This window comes from Marmota monax, unplaced genomic scaffold (assembly GCF_021218885.2).
Source record: "Marmota monax isolate L192 unplaced genomic scaffold, Marmota_monax_Labrador192_F-V1.1 WCK01_AAM20220418_F8-fsc00092, whole genome shotgun sequence".
Taxonomy (NCBI): Eukaryota; Metazoa; Chordata; class Mammalia; order Rodentia; family Sciuridae; genus Marmota; species Marmota monax.
Genome location: NW_026692583.1, coordinates 1,906,138 through 1,921,620, shown reverse-complemented (window position 1 = coordinate 1,921,620; position 15,483 = coordinate 1,906,138). Strand labels below are relative to the sequence as shown.

General features: G+C 37.2%; 1 protein-coding gene across 2 annotated transcripts in view; it reads left to right on the top strand.

Moving 5' to 3' along the window:
- The window catches only part of Kntc1 (kinetochore associated 1), an 87,352-nt gene that overhangs the window by 49,797 nt on the left and 22,072 nt on the right, over nucleotides 1-15,483 (top strand). For both annotated transcript variants that reach the window (XM_046446287.2, XM_046446286.2), the window contains 12 exons: nucleotides 1,088-1,368; nucleotides 1,745-1,917; nucleotides 2,280-2,377; nucleotides 2,979-3,117; nucleotides 3,823-3,879; nucleotides 4,494-4,645; nucleotides 6,366-6,470; nucleotides 8,175-8,303; nucleotides 9,359-9,475; nucleotides 10,605-10,714; nucleotides 12,692-12,899; nucleotides 14,152-14,241. In XM_046446287.2, the coding sequence (XP_046302243.1) occupies nucleotides 1,088-1,368; nucleotides 1,745-1,917; nucleotides 2,280-2,377; nucleotides 2,979-3,117; nucleotides 3,823-3,879; nucleotides 4,494-4,645; nucleotides 6,366-6,470; nucleotides 8,175-8,303; nucleotides 9,359-9,475; nucleotides 10,605-10,714; nucleotides 12,692-12,899; nucleotides 14,152-14,241 (1,659 nt within the window). The remainder of the gene's footprint in view (nucleotides 1-1,087; nucleotides 1,369-1,744; nucleotides 1,918-2,279; nucleotides 2,378-2,978; nucleotides 3,118-3,822; nucleotides 3,880-4,493; nucleotides 4,646-6,365; nucleotides 6,471-8,174; nucleotides 8,304-9,358; nucleotides 9,476-10,604; nucleotides 10,715-12,691; nucleotides 12,900-14,151; nucleotides 14,242-15,483) is intronic.

The following is a 15,483-nucleotide window of genomic DNA, read 5'->3' as shown; positions in this document are numbered from 1 at the left end:
CTACAGTAAATATCAGTAGTAAGCTCTCATATTGATTTCTGAGTACAGCTATTTCCTCATGGTTCATCCTTTTCAGGGAAAGATCACTAGTATTTTTTTGGAGGAAGCATCCATTTGAAAATATTTATAGCCAGGCATGTGGTACCTACCTGTAGTCCCATCTGTAAAGGAGGCTGTGACAGGAGAATCACTTGAGCCCAGGAGTTCAAGGCCAGTGTAGACAACATATTGAAACCATGAGTTCAAAAATAAGAATAATTATTATATGTATAAAGACAGGGTATTGGCAGGGAAAGTTAAAAAAAATAGTGTTATTTGGAAAAGGTAATAAATGAAATTATGCAATATAGCCATAAAATGCTAGTGAAAGAAAATGTTCAGTGTTGATTAAGTTAAGTTATTATCAATGCGGGGGGAGCAGTTTTGTGTTCTGTAGAACATTTGGCAAGTTGGAGTGATTTTCAGCCATCATGATTGTGGGGAAGTGCTACTGGCATGTAGTGGGTAGAGGCCAGGAATGCCACTAAATATTCCTGTATTGTACATAGGACAGTTCCTTAACCCTGTGCAACAAAATGTTATTCATCCTAAAGAATTGTAAAGACTAGGAAACCCTAGTTTTGCTGTGAAGTATGGCATCAAAACAGGGGGTATAATTTGCCCTTACTACCTCTTTGCAACTTTCAGTGGGATTTTTACTAAGTCAGGTAACTAAATCCTTAGTCTGGAGTTTGTAGCCAACCAGAAGTCATGGAAAAGAGCAAATCTGATTTCTTCAAACCTGTAGCGAAGACTTGTCCAAACTTAACACTTAAACCCTCCCTCTTTCTGTTCAGAACTCCCTACAACACAGAATTATCTGGCTCAAAATTCAGCACTGCTAAAACAGAAACCCCAGGATATAGTGATGTTGTCCTATTTTCCAAGCTTTATATGATAGTTACTTTTGTAACTTGAAATGTAAAGATTTAGAATTCTTAATTTACAAGGGAGTAGTCTCCAAGGGAGAGGTTTGAAACATAATCATGATTCTGAACACAGGATAGACTAAGCAGACTTGGAACTTTGTCTTGCTTTTTTTCTGCAGGAGAACTTTGAGGTCTTTCTTTCGTTTGAAGATTATAGCAACAGTGCCGTGGTAGGAAATCTCCGTGAACAGTGCATTAAAGCTCATGAAGTTGTTCAGGCCAGGCACAAACCCGGGGGCACTGGAGAGCCCATTGCTGCTGAGGGGACGGGCCTGAGCACCAAATCAAAGCTTCATGGACAGGCATTGGCCTTACAGGTGTCCCCCCAAGAGCTGGAGGCAGAGCTGGCTTTGCGAGCCCTGAAAGACGGGAATGTCAGGACAGCGCTGAACAAATGCAGGTGACGTCTGGACCCCTGACTTCCCCACTTGTCTAAAAGTAACAAGTGCAGGACCAGTGACACCTTTTTTCTCAAAAGCAACTTTTGCTTTCTTACCCCGAGAGCCCATTTGTGGCCTCTGTGCCAGAATATAGTAGCATAGAAGGAATGTAACAAATACTGGTAAGTTATATAACATAACCATTGAATTTAGGTGTTGTGCCCTTTGACATTTAATGGTTTTTAAAATAATTTGAAAAATGAGGTTCACTATATGCCATGAAAACATTTTAAAGACATTTATGTGTCAGTAACAGCTTATATGCTAATGCAAGAAAGGCTGATGCATTTCCTTGTGATCTGAGTGTTCTAACCGTCCACACTTCCTCTCCTCCAGAGACCTGTTTAAGCATCACTGCAATGCCAACACAGGGAGGCTTCTGTTCCTGACGTGTCAGAAGCTTTGTCAGATGTTGGCTAATGACATCCCAATGAGAGCACCCGTAGGACTGAATCTCCCTTCTGAGATACACGATCTAGCATGCCAAGCTGCCACCATCTGCAGTCCAGGTGACAACACCGATAATAGTACTGTACTCTCTGGTTCCTTGCACACTTGTCTACTAAATGCCTTCTCTGTATGTTTGGGCATTCCAGTAACTAGGCAAGAGATAGTAGTTCTTCCTTCCAAAGTGACAACTATGATTGATTCTCTTTTAGGAATTATAGTTTTAAAATACTTCAAAATATCAACAATGTCATTTCTGACTATTGACAGTACTTGGCTTAAGGAAAAAACTCATACTAACTCATACTGCATTTAGAGTAGTTATAGCTGTGTGGAAACCTTAGAATTCTGAGTGGCGATTATAAAATGGTTGTTTTAAAGATATAAAACGGGAGCCTTATGATTTTTCTCTATTCTTTTTCAGATTTTTTATTAGATGCTTTAGAGCTATGTAAATACACATTAATAGCCGTGGAGCTTTCCAGACAGTGCCACATGGATGACTGTGGAATCCTAATGAAAGTAAATCACTTTAAAATTTTTTTTCCTTAAACAAAACCCCTGCCAACCCATATGTGCCACTTTGTATCATTTGACTTGCATAGTTTACAAAAATACTGCGTCTATCTCTTACATTTTCTTATTATACACTGAAAACCTACTTATAGGCGTGAAGCCCCTTCTCTTTTCCAGCCATTTATTGGTGTTAATTTACACTATTTTTTGAAACATTGGACCTCAAATGAGGCCTCTCTAGATATTATTCTTCTGTTAGATGTTTAATTTAAAATGAAATTTTTATATGCCATAGCCCAGAAGAAACAAAGAGTGTATCTGTCTTTGTTCTGCTATATTGCTCAGGGGGTAAAAACCAAAAAAAAAAAAAAAAAAAAGTCTGTACATGTTCAGCACAGACACAATTTTATTTTTCTGAATATTTTGCTCTAAAGTTGGTTGAATCCATAGCTCTGGAACTGTGTATATAGAGAGCCAGTGTACACAGTTGTATTTATCCATCAACACTGCTTGGCTGTAAGACACCTGATTCTGTATGCTAGTTGGTTATGATAATTATGTTTTGCAGCATACACAGTTCTGTCTTTTCTTATGGTTTGGTATTTAGGCTTCCTTTGGAACTCATAAGGATCCGTATGAAGAGTGGTCTTACAGTGACTTCTTCAATGAAGATGGAATTGTTCTGGAGTCACAGATGGTGCTACCAGTTATTTATGAGTTGATTTCATCACTTGTGCCTCTTGCTGGTAAATTTCACTTGTAGTGTTATTTTCTACGTATTTCTGCTTCATGCAAATTTAAACTAGAGGTTTGAAATTAGAACTATATACAGTAATGTACATGAATCTCACAGGCATAATGTTGAGAAAAAATAGCCAGATATAAAAGAATGCATACTGTATGATTGAATTCACATAAAGTAAAAGAACAGGCTAAAACTAAGCCATAGTGTTAGAAGTCAGGGAAGTGGTGACCCTTATGGGTAGGTAATAACTATATTGGGCATGTGGGGGATTCTGAGTGCTGATCATGTACTATATCTTAATCTTGTTCTGTTATATTCAGTTTGTGGAAATTTTTCAAGTTTTACAATTATCTGTGTGTTTTTCTGTTTGTGTAGTTCATGTTGTTTTGTTTTTTAAAGCAGCAGTTTGCTTTAGAATGTTTGATAATAGCACAATATTTAAATATCTCAGACAGCCATGGTGGTGCACACCCATCCATAATCCCAGTGACCTGGGAGCTGAGGCAGAAGGATCTCAAGTTAAGGTTGGCCTTGGCAACTTAGCAAGATCCTGTCTCAAAATAAAATAAAAGGATTAGAGATGTAGCTTAGCGGTGAAATGCCCTGGATTTAATTCCCAGTACCGTATAAATAAATAAATATGGGTATTTGCTTTATAAGAGTGTTATTTTATTTAGTGGTATTAATTTTTTGTTTTCTTTTGTAGAAAGCAGAAGATATCCCTTGGATTCTATAAGTATGCCATACTGCTCCATTAGGGAAGGTATTTAATATCAGAAGTATATCACATTATAATTTTATAAATATACAAATACAGGAATTCCTTAAAAATCTGAATATTAATCTGAATTTTTCCTTTTTGTAATTATTTAGTATTTTATTATTAATTTTCCAGAAGATCAGTAGCTTATGTGATTTGGCTGATAATATTAACACTTATGAATCTTCTCAAATTTTAATCTTCCATATAGAGAAACAGTTTTTATCCACAGGTGATTTTTTTTAAATAGTAAAATTATAATAAAAAATCTCATTATTTAATGAAGTTAGTTATTTTTTGTTTAAATCCAGCCTCCTGTTACCTCTGTCATTAACTAACTCTGAGAATGAATTCCATGACCGTTAACCTGCATTGACGAAGTAGGCTGGGCTGTGGTTGTAGCTCAGTGGTAGAGCACTTGCCTAGCATGTGTGAGGCACTGGGTTGGATCCTCAGCACCACATAAAAATAAATAAATAAAATAAAGGTATGGTGTCTATCTACAACTAAAAATAAAAAAAATTTTAAAAGTAGAGTGTTCCTGAAAGCAGTTTCTCTTTATATGATCTTTCTCTGTTTAAAACATGTAAATATTAAAACTTTTTTTCACTTTGCAGGAGACAACCTTATCTTTCCTATTATACGTTCCATCTCTACCCTGCTTCAGAACCTCCAGGAATCTAGCCAGTGGGAGCTGGCACTGAGATTCGTAGTTGGTTCCTTTGGTACTTGCCTCCAGCACTCTGTGTCCAACTTCATGGATGCCAGTGTGAGTGAGAAGGTGTAGTTTCTAGAACAAATACTTTGACTCTGGGTAAATAGAGATACAAAAGCATTGCCAAACAAAAGAATTTGGAGTTCACATTTTCCTGTTTGATCCTGTAGCAAAAAAATTAAATCATGTGTAAAATTTAAGAGACATTTGTTAATTTGTTAAACATCTATTAAATTTAGGTACAATTCAAGGTTTTGCACATTTATTTTTATGTGGTGCTGAGGATCGAACCCAGGGCCTCCCACGTGCTAGGCGAGTGCTCTACCACTGAGCCACAACCCCAGCCCCTGCACTTTTTGGTGGGGGGCATGGGTAGTGGAGATTGAACCAAGGGTACTTTATCGCTGAGCTACATCCACAGTCTTTTTTTATTTTATTTTTTTTTTTGAGACAGCATCTCTATAAAGTTGCTGAGGGCCTCACTGAGTTGCCCAGGTTGGCCTTGAATTTGTGATCTTCCTACCTCAGCCTCCCAAGTTGCTGAGATTATAGGTGTGCACCTCTGTGCCCAGTCTTTGGCACACGTATCCATCCTCACTCTGCACGACAACTCCCAGAGTCTCCATTTTGGAAATATGGAAACTCAAACTCAGAGAGGTGAAATAAGTTCCCTACAGTTTTCGGTTGGGTTGATAGTTCTTCACATCCAAGTTTAGTGCGGTATCCTTCTGCCATTTTTTTTTTTTTTTTTTTTACCCAATTATAATTATTTCCTAACAGCATTATAGAAGAGATTCTATAAGACAAACCACCTGTTGATAACTTGCTTATGAAAATAGGTCTCAGAGGAAGTTGTCTCTGTTTCCAGGACTCTGTTAATTCACATTAATTGCCGATTCTTTCTTTTTAAAATTGACTCTATTGAGGTATATCTTTCAAAATTAAAATGTTCATGTTTTAAATGTGTCAACCATTGTATCCCTCTTATCACCAATACCACAATCAAAATATAGAGGTTTTTTTTGTTTATTTTTGGTTTTTTGGTACTGGGGATAGGACCCAGGAGTACTTTACCACTGAACTATATTTGCACTTTTTTTTTTTTTTTTTTTTTTTTTTTGAGACAGAATCTTGCTAACTTGCTTAGGTCCTTGCTAAGTTACTGAGGCTAGCTAGTCTCAAACTTGCAAGTCTCCTGCCTCAGCTCCCTGAGTCGCTGGGATTACAGGCTTGTGCCACTGCATCCAGCAAGATACAGAATATTTTTAAGTATTTTTTTTTTTTTTAGTTGTAGATAGACATAATACCCTTTATTTTATTTATTTATTTTTATGTGGTGCAAAGGATCAAACTCAGGGCCTCACACATGATAAGCAAACGCTCTGCCACTGAGCCACAACCCCAGTCCAAGATTTTTTTTTTTTTTTTTTAAGAGAGAGAGAGAGAATTTTTTAATATTTATTTTTTAGTTTTCGGCAGACCCAACATCTTTGTTTGTATGTGGTGCTAAGGATCGAACCTGGGCCGCACACATGCCAGGCGAGCACACTACCGCTTGAGCCACATCCCCGGCCCTCCAAGAATATTTTTAAAAGTTCCTTTTTCCTCTTCCAAGTCAGTCTCCCCACCCTAGCTCCAGTTTTCTATCACTATAAATTAAAAGCTAAGTTTTTTGCATAAAACATAAATTTTCTGTGTTCTTTATTATCTGAGGCAAGTTTTTAGAATGATTCATAGAAGTGGACTTAAAGATTCTTTTGTTCTTTTTTAAAAGTTACTTGGTGAAACCACATTAATTAATTCAAGACATATTGTTATGGAATTGAAAGAAAAATCCGTTATGTTTATCAGGGGAAATGCTACAATTCTACTGCACAAAGTAAGTATTGGTGGCTTGTTTATTTATTGCCTGTTTCCTTTTTAGCTTGGTCAGCAGTATCTATGATTCAGTATGACAGTGTTCTACTGTTCTAAAATTTTAAGAACCTGTATTACTTTATTTTTTTAAGACAAGGTCTCACTGAGTTACCCAGATTGGCCTGGAACTTTTTTGGGTGGGGCGGGGGGTGGATATACCAGGGATTGAACCAAAGAGCGCTTAACCACTGAGCCACATCCCCATCCCTTTTTATTTATTGATTTTTATTTTAAGACATGTTCTCACTAAGTTGCTTATAGTCTTGCTAAGTTGCTAAGGCTAACTTTGAACCTGTGGTCCTCCTCCCTCAGCCTTCCAAGCCACTGGGATTAAAGGCGTGTGCTACCATGCCCACCTGGCCTGGAACTTTCAATCCCCCTGCCTCATCCTCCCAAGTAATGGGGATATGGGGATTACAAGCATGTACCACCATGCTCAGCAGGCTTTATTATTTAAAATATTATTTTTGAAATAGGATCTCATTAAGTTGCTGAGGCTTGCCTCGAATTTATAATCCTCCTATCTTAGCCTCCTAAGTTTCTGGGATTACAGCATGTATCTCACTGTGCACAGATAAGTCATGACCTTTTTAAGAACACTGGAGTGCTGAGGTTGAGGGTCTGTTTGGACTATATCCAAGAGAACCCTGTAGAACAGGATCTCTATAGTCATTTTCTTTCAAAGAGAGTAGAGAATTAGGGGAGTAACAGGAGGATTTCAATGATTTTTTTTTTTCTTTTTTTAGTGTTGAGTTAGTAGAGAGGTAAAGATTAATGGTTTGAAAACAGGACTTTTGCAGGATCAAACCCTTAAGTAGATGAGAAGGGGTGAAATCCAGTAAATATGTGGAGGTTTGGCCAGGAAGAGTTGGGGACTGAAGGAACAGAAGAGTACAGTCATACAGAGCCAGCAGTGAAGATATGTTCTGAGAAATGCCTTGTTAGCTGATTTTGTGGTTATGTAATATATTTACCAAACTCAGATGGCTGCAACCAATCATATAATCTTAGGGGACCAGTGATGTATGTGTAGTCTGTCAGTGACCAGAACATCATTATGGGGTGCACAAATGCAGAGGGGCTAGTAGATTTGGTGGGGGAGGATGAAGAAACTCACTTCAGGGAAAAAAAAAATGAGATCATGAGGCAAGGGAGGGATTATTGGAGATTTGCAGAGAAGGGATGAAATAATCATACAGAAAAAGGAAGAGTTTCACACCCTATAGAACTTGTTATAGTTGCTTTCCTTAAATTTCTGGTAGTGGTAAAAGACATTAAACCAGCTAGGTGCAGTGTTACACACCTGTAATCCCAGCAGCTCCGGAGGCTGAGGCAGGAGGATCGTGAGTTCAAAGCTAGCCTCAGCAACTTATCGAGGCCCTAAGCAACTCAGCAAGACCTTGTCTCTAAATAAAATTCAAAACTGGGCTGGGGATGTGGCCCAGTGGTTAAGCACCCCTGAATTCAATCCCCAGTACCAAAAAATAAAAAAAAAAAAAAAAAAAGACATGAAACCTAAGCAAACACTGGAACTGTCCTATTACAAATAATTTTTTATGAAGTACTTATTTTTTTTCATAATTCAGTTTGGTGAAAAAGAACCTAAGATCCTTATTTCTGTCTCCATTGTGAAGAATCTGCTTCTTATGACACTTTCTTCCCATAGGTAATCAATTGTCGCCTGGTGGATCTTGACCTAGCCTTGGGTTACTGCACTCTGTTACCTCAAGAAGATGTGTTTGAAAACCTCTGGAAGCTCATAGATAAAGCATGGCAGAATTATGACAAAATTCTGGTATGCCCTAAGCAAGAACAGCTCCCCCCCCCGCCCCCCCGCCCCCAGAAAGACAGTGTCTGGCTGAGTTGATTAGGGTCTTACTATTTTGCTGAGGCTGGGTTTGAACTTGTGATCCTCTTGCCTCAGCCTCCCAAGTCACTGGGATTACAGGCATGTGCCACCATGCCTGACTAAGAACAGCTTTTGTTTCATTTTTGGTTTGGGTTTTTTATCATAGGCATGGACAGAGGTGTATTTAGTAAAGTAGATGCTTACTCAAGGGAGAATGGGAATGATCTTAGGAGAGACACCTTTGGGGTAAAGCAGGAGTATGCATTCAAGTTATGATGTATATTATTTCCAGAGGGAGAGACAGCAACCCACTGGGGTGGAGTGTTAATATTTACTGACAGCCAATGCTGGGGACTGAACTGGAGATGGCCAGGGTCCAGTTACACAATTTTATTCCAGTTTTCCCTGCACTTGTGCATTTCCCTCATTTTGCAAGGGCAGGGGCCAAGGTACATGTCAGGTTCCTGAGCACTTTCTGCATCTCAGTGGCTCATCTGTGTTTCCTTTAAAACTCAGTATTTTTCCTCTCTTTATCCTAAATCTTTATCTCATTTCCCTTTTTGATCCCTTAATCTTACTGGCTAATGAGGGTGAAAATTCATCTTTTATGGCTCATTGAGGCTGGCCAGGGGTGATGACCCTACCTATTCAGGGATCAGAGACCTTACCTTGACTGTGGAGGAGGCAGGCACTAGAATCATGAGTCAGTTTTGGACAAGTTTATTGGATGGAAAACATCATGTAAGAAGTAATGACTGGGTACAAGGAATGTGTAACTTTCCTTGTACTGTTTTCACCAAGGGGGAGATTGTAGTCTGTTTTGTTTTGTTTTGTTTGGTGCTGGGGATGGAACCCAGTGCCTCACACATAGGCACATGCCCTACCATTGAGTTACACTCCCAGCCCAAGGATATGATTTTTGTTGTTCAATTTCATCTAAAAGGTGTTAGTAGAACTCTTTCTTTTTGCAATCAAATTTTAATCCTATTTTAATTTTTTAGGCAATATCTCTGGTGGGTTCTCAGCTGGCCAGTCTCTATCAGAAAATTGAAATAGGGCTTCAGTTCCATGAGCTCAGTACTGAAGCACAGTGGGGTATTCGTCTTGGTAAACTTGGGGTGAGTATTCATATTGCTCTGATGTTTCATCCATCCTGGTAACAACCCGGTGAGAGAACTTAAGACAAAGTCTTCATTGTCCTTTACTTTTGGGGAGAGAAAATATATGTATTGACATAAATTTTGGTTATATTAAGCACACAAGGAAATAGGACCTTTGCTTCATTTCCTTTTCCATATATTTTTAAGGAAGTTAAAGAGAAACTTGACATTTTCATCTGCTAGCTTTCTCATTCATAGGTATGTATCTAGTATCAATTGACATTTATGCTGTCTTAGACCTAGTGTTTAGCCTTGTACTGTTTTTTTGGTTTGGCTGCTGTTATTTAGTTAATGTTAGAGTGTATACGAGCATTCCATACTCTTAAGAATACCTAGTGGGGAAAAGTAAACTGCCATTATTTTATTTTTTTTAAACAACCCTTACTTTTGACTTTGTAAAAGAACAAACAGAACCTTGATTTCTTTTCCAAATATGTAAAGTTTTATTTTACTTACAAACAGTTGACTCATCCAGGAGGGTAACCACTGCAGAAGCAGTTATGTGTTTGGAAGCCTAGTTCCCATGCAGTGGTGGGGTGTGTTCCACAGTCATTAACACCCAACCCCTGCTGCTAAAGAGGCAAGGGTTCCGATGGCTCAGGAGTTTTGGCTCCACAGCCAGATACCTCAAGTCTCCCAAGACTGAGTTGCATAGCATGTTAAAAATAAAAGTGGAAAGAACCATTAAAAAAAAGTGTCTTTAGAGCTGGGGCTATAGCTCACTTGGTAGAATGCTTTCCTAGCATGTGTGAGGCACTGGGTTCAATCCTCAAAACTATATAAAAATAAAAAAAAATAAAGGTATTGGGTCCATCTCATGGAGATATATATATATATATATATATATATATATATATATATAGTGTGTGTGTGTGTGTGTGTGTGTGTGTGTGTGGTGCTGGGGATTGAACCCAGGGCATTGTGCATGCAAAGCAAGCACTCTACCAACTGAGCTATAGCTCCAGCCCTAAAAAATATTTTTTTAAAAGTGTCTTTAAAAAAAAAAGGAGAGTAAAATAAGAAATCATATCATTGTCCTTATTTTGATACATTTCAATTCAGAGGGTCCTTTTGTTCTTATTTCTAGATTTCTTTTCAGCCTGTTTTCAGGCAACATATTCTCACCAAGAAAGACCTCATTAAAGCTCTCGTGGAGAACGTAGATGTGGACACGAGCCTCATTCTGGAATACTGCAGGTGATTCTTTAAACTTCAGTGTATGTTTGCTGTTATTTTAATCAACTGGTGATCTTTACTACAAGGACACAATAATCAGGTGATCATTACTCACGGTAGACTTCTTCTGTGTTCTTTTGCTCACAGCCAAAGTGAGTAAATCCAAAGTTAAGTTCTCTTATGATGTCACCCTTTAAATTCACTGTGTGATATTTCTTGAACTTGCCTCATAGTAAGCATCACTTGAGGCCCTTGACTTAAAAAATACAGGTTTCCCGGTCTTTCCCTGGTAGTTCTACCTGAGCAGGTCTGGATTGAGACCCAGGAATCTTGGATCTTTAATAGGAGCTCCAGATGATTCTTATGATCAGAAAAGCTTGGGGATAGTTTTCTCAGTACTATAGTGCCCTTTACCATGAGAATTGTTCTAAGACTTCCAGTGGCTGCCTTAAACTGAGGAAAGTACCAAACTCTATCTGTATATACTATGTTTTTTTTTTCAATCTAATAATGAAGACAACTATTAAGTGACTAACAAGAGGGTAACATATAAATGAGGTTTCATCTCTTGCTTAGAATAGCAGGCAACTTAAAACATGAGTTGTAGCTGGGCACATGGCACATGCCTGTAATCCCAACAGCTTGGGAGGCTGAGACAGAAGGATCAAGAGTTCAAAGCCAGCCTCAGCAATTTAGTGAGGCTGTAAGTAACTCAGTGAGACCCTGTCTCTAAATATAATACAAAAAAAGGATGGGGATGTGGTTCAGTGGTTAAGTGCCTCTGAATTTAATCCCCAGTACCCAAAAACAAACAAACAAACAAACAAAACCATAAATTGTTTATTTCTAGAATTGTACATTTAATTTTTTTGGACTTCTGTTAATCATGATAACCAAAACCTTGGAAAGTAAAACTATGGGTAATGGGAGCTACTGTAATCCCACATCTAAATCACATTAACCTAGGGAACAAAGTACACCTTTCTTTTTTTGAGATACTGAAATTTGAACCCAGAACCTAGTACATGATTGGCAAATCTTACCAAAGAGCTACATCCCTGAATCCTTGGTCTTTTTCTTTTTCTTTATTTCTTTTTTTGGTACTAGAGATTGAACCCAGGGGTGCTTAACAACTGTGCCACATTTCCAGTTCTTTTATTTTTTTATTTTGAAAATAGAGTCTTGCTAAGTTGCTTTGAGTCCTCACTAAGTCACTGAGACTGGCTTTGAACTTGTGATTTTCCTGTCTTAGCCTCCCAAATCCCTGGTATTACTGGTATCTGCCCAGTGTCCTTTTCTTTCTTTCTTTTTTTAAATAATAACTTTTCTTTTTATTTTTTAGTTGTAGTTGGACACAATATCTTTATTTCATTTTTATGTGGTGCTGAGGAGCGAACCCAGGGCTTTGCACTTGTTAGTCAAGTACTCTATCGCTGAGCCACAATCCCAGCCCCTCTTTTTTTTTTTTTTTTTTAATTGTCGTTGGACACAATACCTTTATTCCATTCATTTATTTTTATGTGGTGCTGAGGGTCGAACACAGGGCCCTGCGCATGCTAGGCAAGTGCTCTACCGCTGAGCCACAACCCCAGCGCCCCCAGCATCCTTTTCAAATTTTATATTGAGACAGGGTCCTGTTAAATTGCCCATGCTGGCCTGGAATTTGTAATCCTCCTGCCTTAACCTCCCAAGTAACTGAGATTACTGATGTGTGCCACTGCACCTGGCTTAATATCAGATTTTCAAAAGGCAGTGATTAGCTTTAATCATATGTAATTCGTCTGATCTTACGGCTGGGCACTAGGAAGGTTAAATCTCAGTAATGGGAGCACATACCTGAGTTATTGGTCAGAATTGTGGCGTTCAGAACTATGGCACGGAAATGCATGCACGGGGGACATGAGCGTGGAACTTGTACCTCTCCTAGCATATTTCAGCTGGACTGTGATGCAGCTCTTCAACTGTTCATTGAAACACTGCTCCTGATACCTCTTCTAGCACATTTCACTTGGACTGTGATGCAGCTCTTCAACTGTTCATTGAAACACTGCTTCTTAACACTAATGTCAAACAAAGCCAGGGAGACACAAACTGGAAGTCTACAAAGCAGCAGCATTCAAAACTCCTGGCCAAAGTCATCGAAATGGTTCCTCTACTGACGAGCACAAAAGATTTGGTCATCAGTCTTAGTGGAATACTACATAAGGTATATGAACAGAAAATGAATATATTGGGTCATCTCAAATATCCCTCCCACCCTTAATTGATACATAAAATAACTGGATTTATAAGTTGTATTTTTATAAACTTTTAATATAATTTAATACAACAATTTTTCTTTCTTTTTTTTCTTTTTTCCAAAATGGCAATAGCCTTTCCTCCACAAATTTTTAAGAATAGTACACATTCTTTAAATAAAAATCAAATTAGAAAGGTATAAATCAGAAACTTTCTCTCCCTAGATATAAAATATTAGTAATTTTGTGTAATGACTATTCTATACTAAATATACCATCCTTAGAGTAGTAACTATCCTATTTATTTATTATTCCATCATATAGATAAAACATACAATATTTAACCAACCTTTTATGGATGGACATTTGAAGTATTTGTAGTTGTGTAATTATAAATTGTTTTAATGAATGTGAATATCTTTTTTTTTTTGGTGAATATCTTTATACATGTATTTTTTCCTTCTCTTGTCTGATTTTTTTTTTTTTTTTAGGAATCAGAGTTAGAATTTTGAAGGCGTTGGGTAATTTGATGGGATCAAATTGGAAGGCAGGGAATATGAGATTGTAAAGCTACAGGAAATTTTTTCATTTTACATTTTGCCTGTAATTCAGCCAAAAGTTGTATAGACTTGCTAAAATTTTCTAGGTATAATAAACTGTATTCACACTTAGTTTTTATGTGACTTTAGATAGCATTTTTAAAAATAGAAGAATTAATGGTGAGTGGGCAGAAACAAAGAACAAAAAGAAATGTGTCTCTTCTTTTCATGATTATATATAGAGTACCCAATTAATTCTTGTATTGTAGTAATAGAGCTAAAACTTTTCATGGAGTCCCACAATTACAGTTAGTCATTTCCAAGAAAAGGCCAATTTTTTCTGTTCTAATTTTCCCATCATCAAGTGGAAGAAGTAGAACTTAAGTTTCAAAATCAAATTGAAATTTTTGTCCTACGTTCATTGTTTCTATGTATTTAGTACCCTCAAAGCATTTTTCTTTATTAAAACAACTTTACTTTATGTAGCTTTTTTGATTTCAAGACATTTTAAATCATATTTACTAAAATTGAGATCATTTTTGAAAAAAGCTTTAGTTTTAGTTTAATAATTTAAGTTGTAGTGTATTGATTTATGTTCATAATCTATATCAGTGAACATTATTGAATAAAACTGTTGGCATTACAGGATCTTCTCACAATGATATATTTTTGTTTTATACAGCTGGACCCCTATGACTATGAAATGATTGAAGTTGTCCTGAAAATTATAGAAAGAGCTGATGAGAATATAACCAATATTAATATTAATCAGGTATAACAAATACATTAAAAATTGAAAAATCATCTTCATGTTTTTATTTAGATCATAAATTACATTATTTTGTGTCTTTCTGGATTATCTTTTAATCCCCTTTTAAACTCCACATTTCATTCTAGATCTTTTTCTCTAAAAAGAATCCAATACCAAGATTTTCATGCTGTCCATATTTTATCAATTGTTGTCATCCTATTTTTCCTGTATTGAGGTGATTTTAATCAGCTATTCAAGAGCATGAAGTCACTAAAGCATTAATTGTGAAGAATTAAGGCAACATTATTTGCTATCTAGAAAAGGACATGGGGCTCAGTTAGATTGAACTTTGTGTATTAATAGGTAGGTCCTATTAATTCTATTTTTCTTTTGCAGTATTATTAGGAGTTAAACCTAGGATTTCATGCATGATAGGCAAGTACTGTACCACTAAACTACATCCCCAGACCTTTTATTTTTTCTTTGAGACAAGTTCTCCCTATATTGCTGAGGCCAATCTGAAACTTGCAGTTCTCCTGCTTCAGCCTCCTGAGTCACTGAGATAATAAGTGTGAGCCACCAGACCTGGCTCAGCACTCTCAAATCTTTTTTTTTTTTTTTTTTTTTTTGTGACGGGTACTGGGGATTGAATTCAGGGGCACTCAACCACTGAGCCACATCCCCAACCCTGTTTTTTATTTAGAGACAGGGTCTCACTAAGTTGCTTAGCTGGCTTTGAACTCAATCCTCCTGCCTTAGCCTCCCAAGCCACTGGGATTACAGGGGTATACCACCATACCCAGCAATACTCTCAATTCTATTTCAGTACTTTTATTAACTTTTTTCTCATTTCAAAAATGTATTTATATCTTTTTGAGGTACTCAAGCATGCCAGGCAAGCATTCTACACCACAAGCTACATTTCTAGCCCCTTTCTTTCTTTAACTTTTTTTTTTTTTTTTTTTTTTGGTGCTGTAGTTAAACTCAGGCGTGCTTAACCACTAAGCTAGATCCCCAGTCTTTTTTTATTTTTCATTTTGAGGTAGGGTCTCGCTAAGTTGCTAGGGTCTCATTCATATGCTGAGGCTGGCCTGGAACTTGTGATCTTCTTACTTCAGCCTCCTGAGTCGCTGGGATTACAGGCCTGCACCACCATGCTTGGCTCATTAACTTCTTTAATCATTTCTGAATTTTGATTCTAGTGGCTTGTATATTTTTTATTTATTTTTTAAATATTTTTATTTTATTTTTTATGTGGTGCTG